At 45.1% G+C, this 25,952-nt stretch overlaps 1 protein-coding gene across 1 annotated transcript in view; it reads left to right on the forward strand.

Annotated features, from left to right (window-relative positions):
* Positions 1 to 2,095: 2,095 nt before the first annotated feature.
* LOC139274835 (fibroblast growth factor 9) overlaps positions 2,096 to 25,952 on the forward strand; it is an 81,679-nt gene continuing 57,822 nt past the window's right edge. Inside the window, exon 1 of the mRNA XM_070891538.1 lies at positions 2,096 to 2,461. Coding sequence (XP_070747639.1) covers positions 2,191 to 2,461 — 271 coding nt within the window. The 5' untranslated portion in view covers positions 2,096 to 2,190. The remainder of the gene's footprint in view (positions 2,462 to 25,952) is intronic.

Genomic DNA, 25,952 nt, shown 5'->3' on the forward strand with positions numbered 1-25,952 from the left:
GACGTTTTTAAACTCCCGATTTTAATTTTAACACTCCTCACCTCCTCCCCCTCCCGGACAATCTTTATTCCCGAAACAGCAAATTATTCTTAAAAAAAAGTCAGGACTGCGAATTAACGCTGAGACCATCCCGGGTCCTAGTGCCCGCAGGGTTCATACCGCTGACTCGCCAAAGTTGTATCAAGCTCCTCTTTGCTTGGTATATGGATTTGTTGATAATTTGCAAATTATAATTTCTCAGGGAGGCAAGACTATCACAATACGTGGTTCATTAGCATATTTAATGAGCTAATCAACAACCATTTTCATCATTTAAAAAGCCCCACCTACTTAAATTACTGTTGGCCACACGTTCTCAAGTGAGGAAAAGGTCTGTATTACTTACTTTGACTTTTCGGGCAAGTATCTAAGTAAAACAATATACATCTAGAATTTTACATTATTCAGAAATGTGGCATCCCATTGAACATATCGAACATCCTACTTTCCATCCTGTCTTCATCGCTTCACAGACTGTCAAGCATGAATCACCTTCAGTCCAGGCCCATTTTCGGCATATTTTTATAAGTAATGTGAACATCTGTGGTAAGTAATGTATTCCTAAAATGCATAATATTAAGCAGAACTTATTCCGGTTGCAGCTTGTCTTATAGACAATGTAGCCAAAGCGATGAAGGCGATATCTTCACGAAGGTGCCTAAAAGCTGCACAGGATTTCAAACCTAAACAAACTTGGTGCAATTTATGTGATAGAACTTCTAACATGTGCCAGCTTTGATCAGAAACCCGAAGAAACTTCATCTTTGAAGCTTTTAGTTGTCAAGATTATTTTATAAAGATGGCTGTCAATTTTAGTATTACCTTCCTATATAATTCTTACAAAACTACAGCCTTCATGAAGGAGCAGCGAGAAGTGAGATTTTAATGCAGATCTACCCTCTAATCTGAAGATTAGAAAGTGTGCAGCTACAACAGTTTTCAAAAGTTTAAAAACATTTTAATTGCACATGTATTTTGCTGGTCAACTCTATAGGTATTCTTCCAATTATTAAGGTTAAGCATAATCTCTTTCTGAGTATCTTCTTTGATTCTGATTGATTATAGTTTTTGGGAAGAATCCAGAAGTGATGTCTCAGTGATATGAAAATTAATCTACAGTGTTACTGATCCCTGATAAAATCAGTTAAAGATCATCTTAATCCAAAAAGCACTTTCATCAGAGACGAATAGCTGAGATCATCTGAAAAGTTTAATTTAAAGAGGCATGAATATATGTGTCCGATATAGTTTAAAAAGGCTCAACACGCCGCTTCAAGTAGTTAAATTTCTCCTGTAGTAACCCATGGGCACTAGGACCGAGAAGGAGCCTATATGTCGTTGGTAAGACTACCTTAAACCCAACCCATGCCTGCTTTCCTGCGCCACTCTGCGTGCTTTATGGAGAGTATAGTTCAGACGCAGATAGTACACACATTTCACAGTGGGGTCTGCGTAAGGAACACCTGTTTCAAGGCAGCCAGCAACCCAGCATTGGACTTGCAGATCTTTCTGCTGATGAAGGCGAGCGCCTGAAGCCTCAGACACTCTCCTGATCTCCCTCAAGTCTTTGGATAATAAAAAGGTGACGTTTGGGAAAAAAATAAGATCAAAGTTTTTGGATTGCCCCAGCGAGCAACGTGCGATCTATATTTTCTCAAGGATTCATGCTGATGTATGCAGTCTTTAATAGAGTTAAAACAGCGCATGCCTTTCTGGAGTCAGAATCCATAAATTCTGACGTAGCCTTGTTCATCTAAAAAAAAATCCAATAACGCCGGGTTTTAAGTTGCTATGACCATCGTTATCTTCTTCCAATGGAGAAACTACGAATTTTTATTCTCAATGCAGCTGGATCGCCTGAAGATCAAACAGCCTGCTAGACCTGGGATTATTTAAAAAAAACAATATGTTAATGTGTGAGTATAAAGTGGTGGTTTCGTAGACTACAGTGATTGACCTTGAACCTGCCCCAAACCAAAACAGCATATCACTTTTTATGTATGTTTTAATGGATTGCAGTCAAAACAATTCATTCTAAAAGAAAAACAGAGGAAAACACACACGAGATCAATTCGGGCTGACACCTATATTATTATTATTCTTGTGTTTTTTTGTTGTTATTATCAGAAGCAGAATCGCCGGCGGCGACTGATGGCTCCGTTAGGTGAAGTTGGGAACTATCTTGGTGTCCAGGATGCAATACCTTTTGGGAATGTGCCCGTTTTGCCGGTGGATAACCCGGTTCTCCTGAGTGATCATCTCGGCCAGTCCGAGGGGGGTTTGAGCAGGGGCTCAGTCACGGACCTGGCTCACTTAAAGGGGATCCTCAGGCGGAGACAGCTCTACTGCAGGACTGGCTTTCACTTAGAGATTTTTCCTAATGGAACTATCCAGGGAACCAGACAGGATCACAGCCGATTTGGTAAGTAGCAGAGAGACAAAGCACCTAATTGCACTTAAGTAGGTCATAAAAGAAGCGTCTTCTTGTGATTTTTTCCCCTCTTCATGACAATGCCAGATGGAAGAGTTTAATGCAGCGCAGCGCTACGGTACGGGCGGACAGCAGTCGGAACATATTTTGATTCCTATAACGTGATCTAAGAATATCAGACATGACTAAATGATAGGATCATCGCATTAATTTAGGTGTATAGCCGCTGGTAATGGCAAATTAATTTTAAATGTATCAGTATATCTGCCTCTGTCTTTACCTTCCAGTTTACGAGAGGATCTGACCTAAATTTCGTTTAGATGACAAATGGAGAAATAACTTTCTAAAATGATAGGGTGCGAAAAATGGACAGGTTATATTACATAGATCCTGTACATATACGTATATAGACAAAACGATTATGACTAATGGTGCAATGATAAAACCACACGGTATCGTTAATTTAGGTGCATAGCTATTGGAAGATGACTAAGATGCGTTTGCTTTGGAATATGTTTCTGCGGCCGTACATCTACCTGTTCCGACGACCTTATGCGTGTGATCTTGTGCAAATGCCATTTACCAGGACGGCAGACTGGAAACGAACTTAAAATGTATATTGTTATAACATGTACACATTCAGGCAGGGCTGTCCTATTGGTGCAATTATAATCGGACAGGTAGGTTGTAAAATAATAATCGGTAGCTTTGTGCAGTCAAAGTTGGATCGGGATTGCAAACGCAGTGGATTGCTGCAATCATATGACTCACTGGTGGGGGTGATTGTCGGGGAGATCACAGCAAAGACTTATTTAACACATCGCCATACATTATTAATCGGATAGTGTTTCCTCAATATAATTTTGAATGTCGAAATGCACAAGAGCAAATTCGGCCACGTGTCCGCGATGACCCTCGCAGTGAATTGTTTGTTTTTATAGTTGATTAAAAGGCATATTTTTCTAAACATCAAAAGCATATCAATTGTGGTCATCGGGGGGGGGGGGGGGGTAAATGTATAGTTTTTTTCTAAGGGCTCTGGCCAAGCCTCTCGGTCTGGGTTCACGCCTCCAGCAGGTGTCTGTACGGCGGCCGCACTGCTACATTTCCAGAGGGAGCGAGAGAGAGATCCCCCGGGTCCTAATGCACGCCTTCAAAAACGATATTGGGGATAAAGTCAGTGTTGCAGGGGATATATCAATTTCTTAAATACAATAAGATCTAATCTATTGAGGTAATGCATTTTTATCAAAACAAGATAGTCGAACAGACAGATCCCCAAATATGAAAGCGGAGAGAGAGAGAGAGCAAAATTGCTGCAGTGATTATCATCTACACTCAAAGGCCTTGTAAAATGTTTTTAAAAATACTACATTTGAAAAGAACTTAGTACACGGAGACTAAATATTTTCGAACAAAGTAGAGCGTTAAAAAATGTTTATCTCTTCAGTAAGCAAGTAACATTTGGCACAGGAATCTATTTCGCCCATTCTATTTCAGGGGTGCGCGAGATTGAGAAGCGGGGACTGAGGAAATGGGTTGAAGTAGAAACTGAGAATGTGGGAAGTTTGATACCTGTATTGGCGCGAGACTATAATCTCTTCCAATCTCTCTCCCCCTCCAGATTCCTGAGGTTAGTCATATCGGTGCAGGAGCCTTCTTTTCCTATGCACAACAGACTTTATGCTTTTAGAGGCCAATGTATTCGCACACAATATTTTACTTTTCACTCCTCAGGTTTCGGGGATTCTGTCCTTTTCTCTTTTTTGGTGAAAGTCTAGATTCTTTGTCCCCGCCCCCCGTTATAACTGTCCCCACACGAAGTGCATCCTCCTCTATGCGCTGTTGCCTGGCGCTGCTTGTGCTAAAGCAGCTGGTGTCTCTTTTACTGCAGTGCCTCCTGCCCTCGCCTACCTCTGCGCTGGATGACACGCACCTGCTACATTTCATAAGTCGTTTTGTTAGATTTAATAAACCCACACAATTTTTAACTTGGCCGATGTATTTTTTTTTACTCTCCAGGGTTGTCTTTTTGTAACTAGAGACATTAGACATCACAATCGACATTTACTTTCTCAGTCTTATCCTGAAGGTCATAGTTTTCCAGCAGCTGATGAACAGGGCACTGCAGTGAGTGTTGTGTGACAAGTCGGCCAAGTAACTGTATTTGCATCGATTCCATTTGAAATCGACTAGGGATTTATTGCGCGAAGGTTGCTGTTAATAAAAAAAAGTCTATTATTATATTTGTAAAACAATATTGAAATACTAAAGGGCACCAGAGAAGGTAGCTAATATTTTGAACTCTGATGGAGGAGATTGGCGAGAGTGGGATTATTTTGCACTTCTCCTAATTGCTGTTTCATGATGTACCCATAAATTCAGTACAACACTTCACAATTAAAATGTGTGGCGTTGCCTTCAACCTAAAAAAGATTAACATGGATGCTTTCAAATAGATGACCACCAAAATTGCAGCGGGCGGTGAAGTGGAGCTGAGTCCATGATCAGATCAGCCATGATCTTATTGAATGGCGGAGCAGGCTCAAGGGGCTGTATGGCCTACTCCTGTTCCTATTTCTTATGTTCTTTGTTCTTATGAACCGTATTGCTCAGTTTTACATTATGGTAGATTATTGACTGTTTATATCTCACATTCACCACGGCTAGTATATTCGTTGCCATCCTATACACTTTGACTAACTTTCTTCCTCAAATTAAACAGTTAACTGTCAGTACAGATTATGTCGGATGCTTATTGCATTTAATGCTGGTTTAATGTTTAACTCGCAGTACAATCGTGTTCCATAAAATAATTATTACAATCAGTTTACCTGCAAGCTCTAAAATGAACTGCTGTTTTAAGCGTGCAGTGTTGCGGTTTACTGAATGCACTGCCTAAAAGACACTTGCGGGGGTGGGGGAGGTGGCTGCTGCGTTTTGGCAATGTGCAGCATTTTTTTCTGCAAGGTCTCAACCGCTCGATATGCATCAGTAGCTGCAGCATATCCTTTGCTGCCTTGTACAATTGTTGAGTTTATACGGCGAGCTTTGACTGCAAGCTGCACATACATCTAACACTGAATGTTTAATGTAACATTCTTCGATTGAGGTCACTTTCCAGATTGAGCTCCACTGGGAAATTCAGTAACTGGAAAGTGTAGGCGTGTCTTTTGTGTCAGCAAAACTACCGCGTACAAAAGCTGACGAAATATTCAGCAGATGGACGTGTTCTGAATAAATACCACCTTTTTAATTAAAATTAATTCACAATTTCACAGAATTATTTTGAAGTTCAAACCTCAGCTTTTATTTAGTCTCATTATTGATTTAAATGTACCAAACTTCGGATACATAGCTGATTGAAATTGGATAAAACATTGCATTTCATTTTCCATTTGTTGCTTATGGGGATTTAGCATTAGAATCAAGGCCCATAGAGCTCTGAACACGCGATGATTTGCCGGCGCTAGGACCACGAGGGAGACATCGGTTTATTATGGGGGCGTTCCAGATTTAATACCTTTGTACTAATGTGTGTATTACATATTCTTTTCCTCCATACCCGTTACTCATTCGACCATATGCTTTCAATTAACCAGATTTATCTTATAGATACACTTAATTACATTTTTAGTATATTATTTAGTCTAGCATTGGGATAACAATGGGAACAATAAGACTAGACGCGCCCGAAGTCATTCATCATTTATGCATTAACTGAAGGTAAACGACGCAGGCGTTCTATGATCTCACTCCATTTTTTGAAGTCACGTATTCTGTGCTTACTGTTAATATATTGGGAGTGGCATTGATATTTCCACACAAAGTCTGTTATATCTGTTCTAAATACACGGTGACAGGGCAGAAATCAGTGGCATGCGGGAGCTGTGTGTGGGGAGAGCTTGGTTTCATTCTAACTTCTGAAGGAACCGAACACCCAATAGCTCAAGGTGTCAGCTGAAAAAATATCACCCAGAAGTGCTCAAAGCCAGGCGCTCCAGTTGGCATGCCAATCACTTCCTGAGTACCACAAATAATATTTTAAGAAAAAAAGGAAAGACAGTTATACCCATGGTGCAAGCCCCTCACACTATCTTTGGTAAAGCTGAGCTCCCCCCTTTGTGCTTTCAAGTTTAAAAATCTTTGTATTCACTTTTCTATTGTTATGTTATCGAGTTAACTGCTGGAATACAGACAGGTATAGAGCAAACAACTGAAAACAGTGCTTTTATTGTCTCAATGACCCACCACCCAGAACCAAACAAAAAACACTAAAGGGTCAGCCTTAATTTTGATAAGAAAAATATTTCATATGGGAGGTTGATTAACGCTTTGGCTATAGTTTTCTTTTGAGTGATACAAATCCACCCATGAGGCAAGACCATCTCTTTACCTCCTCACATCCACCCCCCCTACCTGAGCAATGCACCTTTTCCACCTGAGAGAGCACAATAGCTTTCCTGCTTCCTGGCCACAACTAATGCTGCTCTTTGCCAGCTGCCAAGAGCTATGGTGAGCCCAGAGACATTTTTGTTTTTTTCCCTCACCACTTTAAATAGAGAGCTGGCCTGCACTCGGTGCCTTTCTGAACAGTACTGCTTAGATTGGGAACTCTGAGTTCCCCCATTCCATGACATTGTGCTTGATGCTCTATTATGCTGTGCCACTGGACTGATTCCATCTATATAATATACATCATCAATTTTAGTAACCTTTTACAATTTGCTTTTGGGAGGAGAGTTTTCCATCTAAGTGCCTGGCTTCAAGTATTTTTAGGTGATGTTTTTCTTCAGTGGACACATTGAATTATTGAGTATTCAGTTCTGTCAGGCTGAAACGAGGCCAGGATTTCTCTCTCAGTACATTGTAGCTTAGGGTGTTCACCAAGCAAGGAACAAACCTGGGACCTTTTTGGGCTGTATGGCTCAGTACCGAACCACATGTTACAACTTCCTATTGAGCCTTCAGGGGAGCTCCACAATTTAAGAAATATATATTTTGCAATGTTGTGAGAAAGGAGCCCATGAATAATCAGACAGTGTGTTGTGGTCTCAGCTGTCCCTTTGCAAAAGGCAACAAGTGGAGGTCAGACGCATGTCCAAGAGAGGGGTTGAGGGAAATGGAAAGAGAAAACAAGAGATATAGTCACCCTAGACTCTGGATTCACCTCAGGCATCTCATAGTAGTCAGTTATGGATCTGTTTTGATTGCGACCCGGGAATAGATTACCTGACTCCAGGCTGAGATATGATGAGCATGGCATGAGGAACCAACAGAAGGCAAAACTAGGATAAAATAAATATCATACACATTTTTCCTGCTCTAATTTCCTCTGATTCTCTCCCTGATCCAACCCATGCAGCTTCATGTTAATGGCAGCCCTCCAGTATCCTGCCAACTGGCCAGTCTGCAGGGTGTGCCTGCATAGGGAATTCTGGTGAGGGTTGGGTGGATGGGGGGGGGTGCGGGTGGCGGAATTGGCTGCTGGGTCCAAATCAGTTGAGCCTGATTCTGTTATTACCCACGTCAATACATGTGTACCCACAAAAGGTTGTGATTAGGAACTGGAAACGTGGTAGATTTTTTCTTTTTTTCCTCATTTGGGGATACTCAGTTTAGTTTAAGTAGCCTTACTGCTGAGGTCAGTTAACTCAGCAGAGATCAGGGATCAAACCTGGAAACTTTCTGGGCTGTTTGGCTCAGTACTATATCACAAAGAACAGGTGGTGGATGAAGAAAGCAAAGGAGATACAGCAGGCCAACACTGATGTGCGAGGATTCTTCATCGCAGTCAAGGCCACCTACGGGCAAACACCCAAGGCCCCACCCCACTGTTGGCCAAGAATGGGGAAACACTCATCAAGGACACTGAGGCAGTCAGGGCCTGCTGAAAGGAACACTTCGAAGATCTCCTCAATCAAGTCTCTGCCTTTGACTCGAGTGTCCTCGACTCCATCCCACAGCATGCTACCGCCACCACCTCAGTGAGACCCAACACTGCACGAGGTAGAAAAAGCCATAAGACAGCTCAAAAACAACAAGGCTATGGGTGCGGACGGAATCCCTGCTGAGGCATTGAAGTATGGTAGAGAGGCACTGCTGGCGCGAATACGCAACCTCATCTCTCTCATCTGGAGGGAGGAGAGCATGTCGGGGGATCTCAGAGATGCAGGACATGTGACCATCTTTAAAAAAGGGGACAAGTCAGACTGCGACAACTACAGATGAATCTCCCTGCTATCAGCCACTGGGAAAGTCGTCGCTAGAGTCCTCCTGAACCATCTTCTTCCTGTGGCCGAGGAGCTCCTCCCAGAGTCACAGTGCGGATTTCGTCCCCTACGGGGCACAACGGACATGATTTTTGCAGCGCGATAGCTACAGGAAAAATGCAGGGAACAACGCCAGCCCTTGTACATGGCCTTCTTCGACCTTACAAAGGCCTTTGACACTGTCAACCACAAGGATCTATGTAATGTTCTCCTCCATTTCGGATGCCCCCAAAAGTTCGTCACCATCCTCCGCCTGCTCCATGACGACATGCAGGCCGTGATCTGTACCAACGGGTCCATTACAGACCCAATCCACGTCTGGACTGGGGTCAAACAGGGCTGCGTCATTGCCTCAACCCTCTTCTCAATCTTTCTCGCCACCATGCTCCATCTCACAGTCAACAAGCTCCCCACTGGAGTGGAGCTAAACTACAGCACCAGTGGTAACCTGTTCAAACTTCGCCGTCTCCAGGCCAGATCTAAGACCACTCCAGCCTCTGACATTGAGCTCCAGTACACGGATGACGTCTGCGTCTGCGCACAACAGAGGCTGCACTCCTGGACATAGTCGACGTATTTACTGAGGCATATGAAAGCATGGGCCTTACGCTAAACATCCGTAAGACAAAGGTCCTCCACCAGCCTGTCCTCACCGCACAGCACTGCCTCCCAGTCATCAAGATCCATGGCGCGGCCCAAGACACCGTGGACCACTTCCTATATCTCTGGAGCCTCTTATCAACAAGAGCAGGCATCGCTGATGAGATCCAACACTGCCTCCAGTGCAGCCTTCGGCCGCCTGAGGAAAAGAGTGTTTGAAGACCAGGCCCTCCAAACTGCCACCAAGCTCATGGTCTACAGAGCTGTAGTAATACCTGCCCTCCTGTATTGCTCAGAGACATGGACCATGTACAGTAGACACCTCAAGTTGCTGGAGAAATATCACCAACGATGTCCCCGCAAGATCCTACAAATCCCCTGGGAGGACAGGCGCACCAGCATCAGCGTCCTCATTCAGGCTAACATCCCCAGCATTGAAGCACTGACCACACTTGATCAGCTCCACTGGGCAGGCCACATAGTCCGCATGCCAGACACGAGACTCCCAAAGCAGCTGCTCTATTCGGAGCTCCTTCATGGCAAACGAGCCAAAAGTGGGCAGCGGAAACGCTACAAGGACACCCTCAAAGCCTCCCTGATAAAGTGCAACATCCCCACTGACACCTGGGAGTCCCTGGCCGAAGATCGCCCTGAGTGGAGGAACTGCATCCGGGAGGGCGCTGAGCACCTCGAGTCTCAACGCCGAGAGCATGTAGAAATCAAGCGCAGACAGCGGAAAGAGCATGCAGCAAACCTGTCCCACCCACCCCTTCCCTCAACTACTATCTGTCCCACCTGTGACAGAGTACGTGGCTCTCGTATTGGACTGTTCAGCCACCAAAGAACTCACTTTAGGAGTGGAGGCAAGTCTTCCTCGATTCTGAGGGACTGCCTATGATGAGTACATTTCTAGGCAGGTTCGAAAAACTTTAGTTTACAGCACAAAACAAAATCATAATCACCTCCCAGCACACTGCTGCACTGCAGCCTCTCAATTTGTTTTTCATACATCGTCATCTAATTGACCTTCACTTGACCTTGAAAACCAAAATTCTGCAGAGGTTTACGTGTTGCCTTTTGCAGAATTCAGATCAGCTGTTTTCAGCTGACAATACACACGAAGTTGCATGAGACAGCTTCCATGAAACTATGATGTATAGCCTCTTCATTTTATGTTTCATAATTTATTTGGCTTTTTTTAGTTTAGGCTGTAAAAGCTACATATGCTGGCAACTGTCTTTGTCAAAGTTCATAATATTTTCCAAAATATATAACTTGTGCATGCATCACAAATTAAATCCATTCAGTTTGAAAGATACTAAAATGGGTCAATTGAACTGAACTTAGTACAAACACCTTTTTTGTGTTGTTGATAGACCATCCTGTCAATCATGATGTTCGTATACCGCAAGTCTGAAGTCAGAGCCAATATCAAATTATTAAAAATAAACAAAAAAAGAAAATTGAGTCCAGCTTTTAAACCTCTAAATATGTATGATTGAGACTAAGTGATCCTGGCAGTAACTTCCTTTTGGGAGGAAATAAAGTGCCGTTGATTTAAAAAATATATATTTTAAGAGATTGCTCAGAAGTTAGTAACTGCCTTTTTAGTTTTATTATCACAACAATTTTAAAATATGGTATTCAGGTCTGCATTATTTTAATCTAAAGACAATCTTTGCTCCATGCTCACACTAATTTTAACTCCGCTTTAACCATAGTTGATTTCTTCTCCTTGCTCTAAATTGAAGTTGCTGTTATCGGGATTTCACCTTGCTGGCACTTGCTGCTACTTGATCCAGCACTTTGTACATGGAGTTAAATTACTCCTTAGCCACATGATTTAAAGTAGAGTAACCTCTAAGACCCAGTACAGTAATACAATATAAAACAAACGCAATCTTTGTTTCAGCAGCTGACAGACATTACATTAGGGTAATTCCTCTGGCTATAACTATGATGGCATGTGCTTCTCAAATAAACTGGCATATGACCAGGCTATTAACACATTTGGAAATTTTGTTTTGAAGCAGTGGGCTATTAACTAGTGATTAGTAGCATAAGCTACAGAAAAAGAAAATAATGCAAGGTCACCATGTACTCTTGAAATTGGAAGACATAGTGGACTGCTTAAATTTCACATTGGTTTGCCAATGTAAACTCATTGAATTTTGAATTGTGAAAGAGGGACAGCATAAAGTAAACCCGCCTCAGTTGGAAGTTGAGTGGAAAGACCAATTTGGAGGCAGTGCAATGAAAATGCCCAACAGATTTGTTGCCATATTCCGCTCCATTGCCATTGCCATTCTGCTTGCTATATCCATTCCATTCCACCTGTTGCCTGTTCTAGTCACCGTCTATTTATTGGAAATTTTTCCCTTATATATAAATGCCCGTTTGATGTAATTGTAAATACTGCATCTGATTTCGGTATACAAACTACATTATAAACCAGCACACACAAATAAAATTTCAGTCAAGAGCTGGTAGTGTAAATGGGGCACTATGCTCAATTCACTAACATAGAGTTGTAGCTAGGACTCAGAGTAAGCATAATTAAAATGAACTTTCTTTTAATGAGGGCAACATTCCCTCTTTTTAAAGTTTATTTCTCCCCTTTACCCAGTTAGTGCCATGCCAAAATATTTGTGGTTTAGGGGCTGGCATTCACTGCCAGGCATCAGTCAATGCCGTTTTATAGCTGTCTGATAGGAGTTATGTGAAAGCTGCCTACAAATATCTTCATGTACAATTTTCCTTCCCTCCATTCCTCCCACAGTGATGCGTCTTCAATCAGGAACTCAGTGGGTGATCAGGGCAAGAACTCGTGTTCCCCTTCACTCTATGTTGCTGTGAATTGTTTTTTCAATTCTTAGCACCACCACCTGATACATTTTGTTATCAGCAGTACAGCATGTACTTAATAGGAAATTAGTGTCACTGAAACAAATAGGGAACAAAATTGTGCATTGAAAGATTTTGCTCATTTAGAAATTTCTCTTGATAGATTTTTTCTTCAATGTAAATAACTGGCTGCATATATTAGATTGCGGTTTAGTTATCCAAGTGCTTAAAAATTACACTTTTGATTGTTTAAATGCCACGTAAAATGCCAGTGGACATAGATTTAACTTGATTAAAGCTGCCATGTTGCAAATTTAAAATGGCAACTTTGACTATTCTTAAAACTGGAGCATTTACCTTTCAGGGTGTGTACCAGCAGTGACCACATTTCTGCTCATTTAGACATTTAAACATTTACAACTGTATTTTATATACATCGGCTCCACTCACTTTTAACTGTTTTTAATGAATCCCTACCTATTTAAATGTCCCATATGTACTAATTGATATCCAAAAGTGCGTATGCTGTCAGTCACATGGAATTATTATGCATTTACCAACACAAATGCAATGTAGCAATATTTATTGTTGAAAATTCAGTAGGTCTTTATGTTGTTAGGAGATCATACATTGTGTACCAACATCGATAAAAATGTTACTTTTCATGTTTTTCACTGAGCAAGAGCTTTCTAGATTTTTTGGGTGAAACTCTGATACTGCTAGATTGCAAATGTCATTATGACAACACAATACGTGATTCCGAAAATTCTATTGCCTGGCTTTCCATGAAAGCAACATTGAACTGGACCCTCAGTCAGTTGGTCTGTTGTCATAGCCATCATCATTATAGGCAGTCCCTCGAATCGAGGAAGACTTGCTTCTACTTTTAACATGAGTTCTTAGGTGGCTGAACAGTCCAATACGAGAATCACAGTCTCTGTCACAGGTGGCATAAATAGTCGTTGAGGGAAGGGGTGGGTGGGACTGGTTTGCCGCACGCACTTTCTGTTGCCTGCACTTGATTTCTACATGTTCTCGGCGACGAGACTCGAGGAGCTCAGTGCCCTCCCGGATGCACTTCCTCCATTTAGGATGGTCTTTGGCTAGGAACTCCCAGGTGTCAGTGGAGATGTCGCACTTTATCAGGGAGGCTTTGAGGGTGTCCTAGTAACGTTTCTGCTGCCCACCTTTGGCTCGTTTGCCCGTGAAGGAGTTCCGAGTAGAGCGCTTGCTTTGGGAGTCTCGTGTCTGGCATGCGAACAATGTGGCCTGCCCAGCAGAGCTGATCAAGTGTGGTCAGTGCTTCAATGCTGGGGATGTTGGCCTGGAAGAGGACGCTAACGTTGGTACATCTGTCTTCCCTGGGTATTTGTAGGATCTTGCGGAGGCATTGTTGCTGGTATTTCTCCAGCGACTTGAGGTGTCTGCTATAAATGGTTCTTGTTTCTGAGCCATACAAGAGGGTTGGTATTACTACAGCCCTGTAGACTATGAGCTTGGTGACAGTTTTGAGGGCCTGGTCTTCAAACACTCTTTTCCTCAGGCGGCCGAAGGCTGCACTAGTGCACTGGAGGCGGTGTTGGATCTCATCGTCAATACCTGCTCTTGTTGATAGGAGGCTCCCGAGATAAGGGAAGTGGCCCACATTGTCCAGGGCCGCGCCGTGGATCTTGATGACTGGGAGGCAGTGCTGTGCACCTTTATCTTACTGATGTTTAGCGTAAGGCCCATGCTTTCGTACGCCTCAGTAAATACGTCGACTATGTCCTGGAATGCAGCGTCTGTGTGCGCGCAGATGCAGGCGTCGTCCGCGTACTGTAGCTCGACGACAGAGGCGGGATGGTCTTGGATCTGGCCTGGAGACGGCGAAGGTTGAACAGCTTCCCACTGGTTCTGTAGTTTAGTTCCACTCCAGCGGGAAGCTTGTCGATTGTGAGGTGGAGCATGGCAGCGAGGAAGATTGAGAAGAGGATTGGGCGATGACACAGCCCTGCTAGACCCCGGTCGGAACGTGGATGGGGTCTGTGATGGATCCGTTAGTAAGGATCACGGGCTGCACGTCGTCGTGGAACAGGCGGTGAATGGTGACATACTTTTGGGGGCATCCGAAGCGGATGAGGACGCTACATAGACCCTCGCGTTTGACAGTGTCAAAGGCTTTTGTAAGGTTGAAGAAAGCCATATATAAGGGCTGGCACTGTTCCCTGCATTTTTCCTGCAGCTGTCGCGCTGCAAAAATCATGTCCGTTGTGCCCCGTAGGGGACGAAATCCGCACTGCGACTCCGGGAGGAGCTCCTCGGCCATGGGGAGAAGACGGTTGAGAAGGACTCTAGCAATGACTTTCCCGGTGGCTGTTAGTAGGGGGATTCCTCTGTTGTTGCCGCAGTCGGATTTGTCCCATTTTTTAAAGATGGTCACGATCACTGCATCTCTCCCGGCATGCTCTCCTCCCTCCAGATGAGAGAGATGAGGTCATGTATTCGCACCAGCAGTGCCTCTCCGCCATACTTCAGTACCTCAGCAGGGACTCCATCCGCTCCCATAACCTTGTTTTTTTAGCTGTCTTATGGCTTTTTCTACCTCATGCAGTGTTGGTCACCACAATCATTAGTGCGTATCCCCCAACACTCGATGCAACAGATGAGGCCAAGGAGAGTTTTTACTCCAACCTCGAAAAATCCCTGTGCTGCATCCCCGCGGGCGACAAACTGATCCTCCTCGGTAACTTCAACGCCGTGATAGGCAGAGAGGGGGTAGGGAAAGCCAACCCCAGTGGTACCCTACTCTTGACAAAATGTCGAGAGCATGAACTTGTCATCATCAACACCTTGTTGCGCCAGAGGGACAAATACAAGGCATTGTGGCAACACCCTCGCTCCAAGCACTGGCACCTGCATGACTATGTCATCGTCCGAGCCAGGGATCGCAAAGATGTGCGCATCACCTGTGGCATGACAGGAGCTGACGACTGCTGGACGGACCACCGCCTAATCCGATCCATCATTGACATCAACATAGCCCCAAAGCGGAGGGTACAGCAGAAGCAGTGCCGCAAAAAAGTCAATGCCGGGCACTTAAGGACCCAGCTAAGAGAACCCTATATAGTCAGCGCCTCACAGCTAACCTGGCGTGCCTTGTGACCCCGAGACGCAGAATGCCCACAGCTCTTGGTCTGCCCTCCAGGCCTCCGTAACCAGTGCCTGCAAAGAAACGCTCAGTCACTCACTCAGGAAACACCAGGACTGGTTTGATGAGAATGATCAGGAGATTCAAGAGCTAATAGATCGCAAGCGTAAAGCATTTCTGAGCCCTAAACAACAACCCAACTCGGGAGCAGCAAAGCAACATTACAGACGGCTCAAGGCTGAGGTCCAACAAAAAACCCGGGACCTAAAGACTAGGTGGTGGATGGAGAAAGCACAGGAGATACAGCAACTGGTCGACAGCCATGATGTGCAAGGATTCTTCATCGCAGTCAAGGCCACCTACGGCTCAAACACCGAAGGCCCCACCCCACTGCCAAGAACGGGCAAACATTCATCAAGGACACCGAGGCAGTCAGGGCCCGCTGGAAGGAGCACTTTAAAAATCTCCTCAATCGAGACTCTGCCTTTGACTTGAGTGTTCTCGACTGTCATAACCAGGCATGCTGTGGGCACCAAAAGTCACTATCATCATGCTGCACCCTCTGCCAGCTCTTGCAGTTGTCATGCCCATTATCGTTCTTCAATTCAGGCCTTCTTGTACATTATCCCAGCATCTCATCTATACTTTTCCATGTGATCGTTCCCCAGCATGACTTCTATCACCTTCTAAAGACATTGATCTTCAAATGTATGGTATATTTGGCTTGCTCATTGAAATTTATTTACTCTGTTACTTCATGCAGCCACTTCTCTTTCAGCACTGTCACTCTGTCATTTCAAATGATATCCATACCCTCCTTACACTGTACATTTCAAGGGCATCCAATCTTCCATAATGAACCTTCATCAGGATCGAGCGCTCAGCACCATACAGAAATGTTGCATATGTGCCAACCACAAACTCATGACAGCTGACAAATGGTTTCAGGTTCTGAAAAAACTGACAACTCATAGTTGATTTAAATGTAGGCATAATGGTTTCCCAAAATATCAAGTAATAATCCACAGCTAAATGACATAATAATGTAAGTAGTAGAAGGTTGTAAACTATATACATAAATAAAAGAGTAACCCATTACAAGTTCATGTTAAGAACATAATTAGTGAATAAATTGCAACTATGGGAAATTTTAAACACTTTTGATGCAGGTTCTCCACCTTTAATTTCAGAACAGATAAAATAGGTTTGGTTAAAAAAAAATGTTTACAGACAAGCTCAAAAATAACTCAATAAATCAATAGTCCCCATTTAATTAATTTAATCCCTGCTTTGCCTCACTTCCCAAAATGATGAAAATAAGTAATTCAATCTATTATACCCCATTCCAAGGTTACAGGTCAGTGATCTGTGCCAGTCTCTGGATTACAGGTCAGTCTGTGCCATTCCTGCATTACAGATCACTCTCTGTCAATCTCCCTCTCCCCAGCCTGATTAGCCATTTCATCTGTGCCAAACAGTACAGAGAGTTTAATAGGTCCTTCTGTCGGATTTTTTTATGTCTAATTTCTGTGAGTAGATCCTCTCTGTCCTATAGGCTATACCCAGAAAATTGCAAGGCATTTAGAGCAACCTCAGAAGACTGTCAGCTCAGGAAGTGTTGATTTTTGACAGCAAATACTAACATGCTGACACAACACTGCAGATGCTGATGTCAGCCTAAAATGCTGACATTTGCCATATATTGTGTTCATTTGGATACTAACTTTGTACACTTTCTTTTCACATCTCGGCCTATGCCTTCTCCAGCGATGTTGCCATAGTCTGTCAAAACATTTGCAGCAAAAACAATGTAACTCTTGATCTCTCTCTTGAATTCTCTTTGCAACATACAAGAAAGACTTGCATTTATATAGCGCCTTTCACGACCTCAGGACATTCCAAAGCGCATAACAGCCATAGTCATTGTTGTAATGTAGAAAACATCTAGATTATATAATTTCTAAATAAGCTTATCCACCATCTTATCATCATGAGTGCTCCATTTCCTTGTCCTTTTTGCTGTTCCTTGCATTATGGACATAATTGTTGGTTTTGGAAATGTATTTATCCTGCATGCTCAGCATTATACCTTTTAGGTGTTGCAATTTGTCATCTACTGAAGTATTATTGAACAATCTCCTCCAACCTGTTTGCTTTAATTGTTCTTTAATTTCATTGAATTTAGCCCATTTAAAAATTATGTACCTGGTTCTAGATATTTATGACTCCCAGGTCGTGTTAAGCATTATCATTCTGTGGTCACTGACCCCAAGGGTGCTAGGACTTCCATTTCCTGTACAATATCTGGGTCATTTATAAAGACCTGATCAGGGTGAGCATTGCCAATCGTTGCTTTCTTGATGCACTCGGTCATGGTCTCAGTCATGGACTACATCTACCAACTTGGGTATTTCTAGTTTATATTTGTTTGATTGAAGCCTCCCATTAAAATAACTTATTTGTTCTCACATACCTTTTCCATCTCTTCATAGAGCAAATTGTCCTCTTTTGTATGCTCACCACGATCTATTGCATACCCCCGGAGTTAGCGTTAACTTTTTTTAAACAATAGTGCTTTCTACCTTCATAGGATCAACTTCTTTTACTTTCCAGGTTTCCTGTGACATATAAGCCCCAAGTTTCCACATGATTTGCTCCTGATTTTTAGGAGCAACTGGTGTAGAACGGAGTATCTTAGAAATCGGAATTCTCCACATTTAGTTTGCTCCAGTTCTAGTCAGTTAGAACAGTTTCACTTTGGAACAGAATTTTTTTTCAAAAGGGGGCGTGTCCGGCCACTTACGCCTGATTTCAAAGTTTTGTGAGTGAAAACTTACTCCAAACTAACTTAGAATGGAGTAAGTGAAGATTTTTGTACGCTCGAAAAAACCTTGTCTACACTTTAGAAAATCAGGCGTAGGTTACAAATTAGGCGTAGGGAACGAGGTGGGAGAGGGAGGGGAGGAAGGGAAGTCATTAAATTCTACAATCAATCCTTAGTTATACTTATACAAATATTATACAAATAAATCCAACCTGAATAAAAATTTATAAGCAAAGAAAAGATTAAATAAACCATGTTCCTACCTGTGTGAAAGTGCTTCAGGCAGGCCTTTCATGTTGGAGACAGGCAGCGGTGTGGCGTCAGTGTCTCGACGGCAGCGGCAGCGAGCTTCGAGCTGAGCTGCAGTGCTTGAGGCAGGCCTTCATTCTCTTCGTGGCTGGCCGCGAAGAAGCAGCACCGGATGGACCCGAGGCCATTCGGCCATAGGATATCAGCGGCGTCAGTGGCTGGCCGGCAGCCGAAGAATCAGTGGACCGACGTGAGGCCATTCGGCCATGAGATAGCAGCGGCGTCAGTGGCTGGCCGACAGCCGACGAATCAACGCAGGACACACGCAGCTCATTAAGGTTCTTGAGGCCATTCGGCCACGCTTTAGGGGCGGCGTCAGTGGCTGGCCGGCAGCCAAAGAATCAGCAGCGGACGGACGTGAGGCCATTCGGCCAAAGGATATCAGCGGCGTCAGTGGCTGGCCGGCAGCCGAAGATACAGCAGCAGCCTTCGAGCTGTGAGGGGGACTGAGGCCATTTGGACAGGGAGAGGCAGCCACATCGACAGTTTTATATTTAAATTTGCAGAATGGGTGCTGCATTGTCAACACCACGTATTATTGCAAAGTTGAATTGGCACTCTTATTTCTCCAAACACACAGTCCTTAATTTGCATGCACCAATTCAGCACCGGTTCTGCAAGTTTAGCAGTGAAAAGCTGAACTCACTGATTTCAGCAGGTGATTTATTCAGCAGTGCTGCTAAAAGCACTCCCTCACACACAGAAATATCAAAAAAAATTAAATTACAAGCCTTTGCAGGGGTCCAAGAAACAAATCTTCACTTTTTCTGCAGTATTTTAAAAAATGGCCGAGTGCCAATGTTTGTGTGAGACTGCGCGTGCGCGCACGCTCCAATGCGCATGCGCAGGGTTGCCGGCACCACGAAGGCTAATTTAAATTGTACCCGCCCCCTGCTACTTAGAAAATCGGCGCGAGTGTTAGGCTCCACCCCCTGCTGTGAAGAGCGCGCCGCGCCAAGCCGACATCGAGCTCCTTGAATATCGGACTTTTTTTTAGGCGCAGTTTTCGGCGCGAAAAACAGGCGCCCAGCTCGGAGGTGCGCCGTTTTCGCCGCGGCACGAAACTTGGGGCCATAGAGCTACACCACCATCTTTCTTTGTCCACATTGTATTTTCGAAATACTGTATACCCCTGAATGTTATATTCATTTCCACCCTCTGGATTAAGCCAACTTTTTGATATTCTCAACACAGCATAGTTCCCTACTCCCACAACAGCCTCTAGTTCCAGTTTCTAATGCTTCTAGTGTTCATGAATACATATCTTATCATAGATTTACCTCCTCTTGTATTGCTTCATGTCTGCATATTCCTGGTTTCTGATTCTGGCTGGGTATCCGCATCCATATCTAGCTGTTGACTACCTTGTCCCTTACGATCTGTCTTGTCTGGAATCCTCGTTCCCCGCTGCCCCCTCCACCTGTCCGGTGTAAACGATTTTATATTGCTGTCTCAATGTTCCTCGCAAGTCTCTTTGTCCTGCCTTAGTTTAAGTGTAGCTCGTCTCTCCTGTACCAATCCTTTTTTATTCTGGAAGATTCCCTGTTATTTATGAAGGTAGCAATGCTGTTCTTACTCCATGCTGCCAGCCACTCATTTATCTCTTTGGTTCTTTTGGAGAACTCCGCTGCATTCCCAAATACTGGAAATATACCAGAGAATATTACTTTGCATCTGCTATCTTTGAGTTTGGAGCCAGTCTCCATATATGTGGCTTTTAAGGCCCCTATGTAACTTCTCCCTGTGTCCTTTACCTCTATGTGGATTACACTACTGGGTCTCTACCTGTCTGCTTCAATATCCCTTCTATCCTTCCCTCAAGATGTGTCACTCTAGCTCCAGGTAGATAGCTCACTTTCCTGAAGGTATTGTTCTTACGACAAATATACTTGGCTGACCTGGGTATATCCTGGGAAAAGAATCACCTATGACTACAAGCTCCCTGTGACCTACAAACTGTACTCTCTTATTTTTGAACAATCTTTACTTCTGGGATCTTATATCCTTCTGCATAGTTGGGCACTGTCTGATATTTGTTTGCTAGTGCGACCTCTTGGGTAACTTCATAGGTTTCCAACATCTTATGCTTCCTTTATCAACCTTAATACTTCCAGTACTTCCATTACCTTGGCTTCTTTCAGCAATTGTTCCTTTGCTATGACAACACTGCTCTTGATTATGATGGTCTCCAGCTCCAATCCCAGAATTTTCACCTTCGAGGTCAGATGTTAGACAGGCCATATCACTTACCTGAGAATCTAAAATTACCCACTCGGCCTCAAACATCCTCTTGCTTCTGTCAGCACTTGTACATTCCTGTAACTTGTTTTCTAAGGCCATAACTCTTTCAGCTTACTGATTAACAGACAAATGTTACATCTCATCCCTCCACTACTGTATCTGCCTTTCTCATTTGTGAACATTCCACAACACACACACTTTAAGATCTCCATCTTGTTTTTACTTCTTGTGGTTGTTCTCGTTCTAGTTATATTTTTCCCATTGTCCACTTTTCAATCTGAGAGTGCTCCCTTTTTAATCTGATGGCCGCTTTTAATTTTGACTTCCCTTAGATGTTTTGTTTACTTTTTACTTCCCTCGTACATGATTTAATTTAGCTTATTTCGGTGATACACTTAGTTATCTAGGTGTCACACAAGTTTTCACTTTGTTCCTCTCCACTGCACCCTTAACATCTTCGGTGCTTTCCTTTTAATCTACTTCTGCTGTCGCAGATTACACAGCCTCTGCCCTGTTCTTGTAGCTATGCCCTGGTGTCGCAGATATGATGGTAAGTACTGATGGGAATCGAATACGGCCAGGGTGATCTCCTGGACTAGTTTTGATTGCCTGGATGGGTTGGAGAAGAATTTTCCCAGATTTTTTTTTTTCCAATTGGCCTGGGTTTTTATCTGGTTTTTGCCTCTCCCAGGAGATCACATGGCTCCGGTTAGGATGGAATGTAGAATGTAGAATGTTTTGGTGCAAGGAGTGTCGCAGTTGTGTGGAACGGACTGGTTGGGCTGGGTACTCTTTATCTGTCCGCCATTGTTCATTGTTCATAGGTTTATATATAACCTTCAGGGCTGCTGACCGAGGGCTCTGCAGCTCTTTGTCTGCCGGCGCTGACACGATGGGCCGAAATGGCCTCCTTCTGCGCTATCGATTTCTATGTTTCTGTGTTTCTGTGCGTTGATATGGCTGGTCCAGTTAGGCTTCTGGTCAGTGGTACTTGCCAAAAAGCTGATGGTAGAAGACTGGCGATGGTGGTGCTGTTGAAGATCAAAGCGAGATGAATGTGCCTTTTCTTTTAAAGATGGTCATTACCTGACACTTATGTGACGTGAATGTTCCCTGCGACTTGTCAGCCTAAGCCAGGTCCTGCAATGGGTTGCTTGATTATCAGAGAAGTTGTGAGCTGAATAATGTGGAATCATCAGCAAACAGCCCTGCTCTCTGACTTTATGACAGAAGGAAGGTCATTGATGATGCAAGTGAAGATGGTTAGGCCAAGGACACTTCCCTGAGGAACTCCTGCAGTGATGTTCTGGGGCTTCTGCAATCATAACCAGCCAGTGTTTCCCCCTTGAATCCCATTGTTATCAGGACTCTTGGTGCCATACTCCAGTTAAATGCTGCTTTGATGTTGAGGTGTACTCTCATCGCTCCCCTAGCATTCAGCTTGCGTTCATGTCTGGATCAAGGCTGCGATGAGGTCTGGAGCAGAGAGGTTCTGGTAGTATCCAAACTGAGCATTAGAGAACCTTGTTACGACTTTTAGGGCCCAAGGTTCCACATGATTTGCGCCTGATTTTTAGGAGCAACTGGTGGAGAACGGACTATCTTAGAAATCGCAATTCTCCACATTTTTTTTTCTGCAGTTCTAGTCAGGTAGAACAGTTCTACTTTGGAACAGAATTTTTTCTTCAAAATGGGGCGTGTCCGGCCACTGACGCCTGATTTGAAAGTTTCCACAGTGATAATGTACTCCAAACTAAAGTAGAATGGAGCCAGTGAAGATTTTTGTAGAACTGAAAAAACCTGTTCTACACATTAAAAAATCAGGCGCAGGTTACAAATCAGGCGTCCAGAACGACGTGGGGGGGGGGAGGGAACTCATTAAATTCTGCAATAAATCCTTACTTATACTTATACAAATATTATACAAATAAATCCAACCTGAATAAACATTTATAAGCAAAGAAAAGATTAAATAAACCATCTTCCTACCTGTGTGAAAGTGCTTCAGCCAGGAAGAATGGTGCAGAAAGCCTCACAAAACGAGGGAGCCGACCGAACGCGGGCGGTGGGAGGGGGGAGGAGGGAGCTGACCGGGCGGGGGTGGGCGGGGCGGGGGGGGGAGGAGGGAGTCGACCGAACGCGGGCGGGGGGAGGGGGGAGGAGGGAGCTGACCGGGCGGGGGTGGGCGGGGCGGGGGGGGAGGAGGGAGTCGACCGAACGCGGGCGGGGGGAGGGGGGAGGAGGGAGCTGACCGGGCGGGGGTGGGCGGGGCGGGGGGGGAGGAGGGAGTCGACCGAACGCGGGCGGGGGGGAGGAGGGAGCCGACCGGGCGGGGGCGGTGGGAGGGGGGAGGAGGGAGCTGACCGGGCGGGGGTGGGCGGGGCGGGGGGGGGAGGAGGGAGTCGACCGAACGCGGGCGGGGGGGGAGGAGGAGGGAGCCGACCGAACGCTGGGGGGGGGGGGGGGGGAAGGGAAGGGAAGGGAGCCGACGAACACGGGGGGGGGGGGAGGGAAGGGAGCCGACGAACGCGGGAGGGGGGGGAGGGAAGGGAGCCGACGAACGCGGGAGGGGGGGGAGGGAAGGGAGCCGACGAACGCGGGAGGGGGGGGAGGGAAGGGAGCCGACGAACGCGGGAGGGGGGGGAGGGAAGGGAGCCGACGAACGCGGGAGGGGGGGGAGGGAAGGGAGCCGACGAACGCGGGAGGGGGGGGAGGGAAGGGAGCCGACGAACGCGGGGGGTGGCGGGGGGAGGGAAGGGAGCCGACGAACGCGGGAGGGAGAGAGCCGATCGAACGCGGGCGGGCAGGCGGGAGCCGACTGAGCGCGGGGGAGGGAGCCGACCGAACGTAGGCGGACGGGAGGGAGGGAGCCGACCGAACGCGGGGGGTGGGGGGGGGGAGGGAAGGGAGCCGACCGACTGAACGCGGGAGGGAGGGAGCCTACCGAACGCGAGGGGGGGGGGGGAGGGAGGGAGGGAGCTGACAGAACGCTGGCGGGAGAGAGGGAGCCGACCGAACGCGGGGGCGGGGGGCGGAGGGAGGGAGCCGACCGAACACAGGGGGGGGGGGGGAAAGGGAATGGAGCCGTTCCAGACGGCTGGCGGGAAAGAGAGAAGGCTGCAGGAAGCCTCAGAAATTGAGGAGCCATTTCCCGACGGCAAAAGGGGGAAGTCGTCGGGAAACGGCTGCCTCAACTTTCTGAGGCTTCCTGCAGCCTTCTCACTGCTACAAGAAGCCTCTGTGCTGATGGCAATGTACTTTTATTAAAAAATGTTCAAAAACTAAACAGCTACAAAGAACTAGAAAAATGGCCGAGTGCCAATGTTTTTTTCACACTGAGCATGCGCGAACGCTCCAACGCGTACGCGCAGCGTTGCCAGCAGGAAAAAAACGAATTTAAATAGTACCCGCCCCCTCCCACTTACAAAATCGGTGCGAGTGTAGGCTCCGCCCCCCTGGGCGCCGCGCCAGGCAGACAAGGAGCTGCAAAGCGCTCCAGAATTGCTCGTTTTTTTTCCGGCGCCGTTTTAGGCGTGAAAAACAGGCGCCCCTTGGGCCCATACTTCCTCTAGATAGTCAAGTTTGATCATCTTCTCGGCACTCTATTGTTTTCTAAATCTGTTTGAGCCGCAATGAAGTCACGCGTTCCGACACTTTATAACTGGAATCTATCTGTTTCGAATCTGACAGTAAGTCAGGGAGAGACCCATGTTCATGGTTTGAATCACAGCTCATTGCCAAGGTAGATTCATTCTGGTGAATGCTCGTTGGGGGTGGGGCAAAGAAAAATTATGCTTTAAGATTTGATGACACTATTGATGTCTATTTCCATCACCTTACTGTTAGTTGTGAGGAGGTTGATAGAGTGGTAATTGGCCAGATTAGATTGAACCTGTTTTATGTGAATAGGACATATTATGATAACACTTTTTACACCCTCCTCTTTTGGGATAATGTTTTCTGTAATTTTTTAATAGTATTGTTAGAGTACAGAATGATGTTGACAAAATTCCCCGAGGAAGTGAATGTAAATGACAGAAGATCTACACAGATTATAATTTAAGGGAATTCATTTTGGAGACAAGTCAAAACTGTATCTTTTTTAAAATTTTTATGGGAACATTTAGGTAGATTTTCCTCCTTATTAGTTTGCCTTTTTCCATCGATTCTTCACCTACCTGGTATAGTCTTCGGTACTAGATGTGACTCTCCTGTCTGGGTTTCCCCTCTTCACACTGTAGTCTTCACTTGATGCCCCCCCTGCTTGACGCAGCTCAGAAACATGTTGTTTTATTTTAATAAATCATAATTTAGATCAGGACATTAGGCATCTGAGATGTCCTGTGGGACTGAATTGATTTAAATAAATAAACCTAAAATGTATATCCTTACTGTGAATCTAAAAGCTCGTACTGTCAAATATATTCATCAGTGTGTGTGGACTGGGGGCTGAAACAATCATTACAGTGCTGTGCATTATTAATGAAGACAAGGAGTACAGCTTGATAGTAATGGAATACTCAAGCGCAGCATAAGAAGTAAAAGATTTGGCTTGCATTAGATATGCAGAAATAGTGAAGCAATATAATTGCTATCTTATAGGCCCCATAAAGAAAAGACAATGGAAGGAATTTTAACCCCCAAAAACTGGTGGGAAGTAAAAAATGTAAAAATTGCCATACCCGAACCTAACCCACCTCAAACCCACCGCCATTTGGTTTTAACAGAGGCGGGACGGGGGCGGGAAACCAAACCGCTCCCAGGAGGCGGGTACCTCATTTAAATATTTTAATGAGGCAGCGAGCCTCAGATTTATTCTCTGTTCCAGCTTTAACACTGGCCTGCCATGTTTCCCAGACCTCAGACTGCTAAAGGGAGGTGAGGACTGCTGCGTGGAACAGGCAAGTGCTTTTCCAGCACTGCTTGTGGTCCAGGAGGAGCAGCAATGCCCCAGGCCGCTAAGGAAACCTGTTAAAATCCTCAGCGATCAGACCCCAGCCCCCATCCCCCCACCCAGCGATCTGATGCCCTCCCGAGGTCTGCCTCGTCCCCCTGGTGATTTTCTCCTCATCTCCCCTGATCTCTCCGGCCCCCCCGCCATGTTCTCCTCTCCCACCACGATCTTTTCCCTCAATCTTTTTGTCCCTCCCAATCGATATCTCCATCTTCCCTGATGTTTCAAGTCCCTCCCCCCAATCAATGTCCTACTGACCCCCAATCTCTCCTGACCCTCCCCCAATCAATATTCCTCCCAACGCCCAATCA

Source organism: Pristiophorus japonicus, chromosome 10, assembly GCF_044704955.1.
Source record: "Pristiophorus japonicus isolate sPriJap1 chromosome 10, sPriJap1.hap1, whole genome shotgun sequence".
NCBI lineage: Eukaryota > Metazoa > Chordata > Chondrichthyes > Pristiophoridae > Pristiophorus > Pristiophorus japonicus.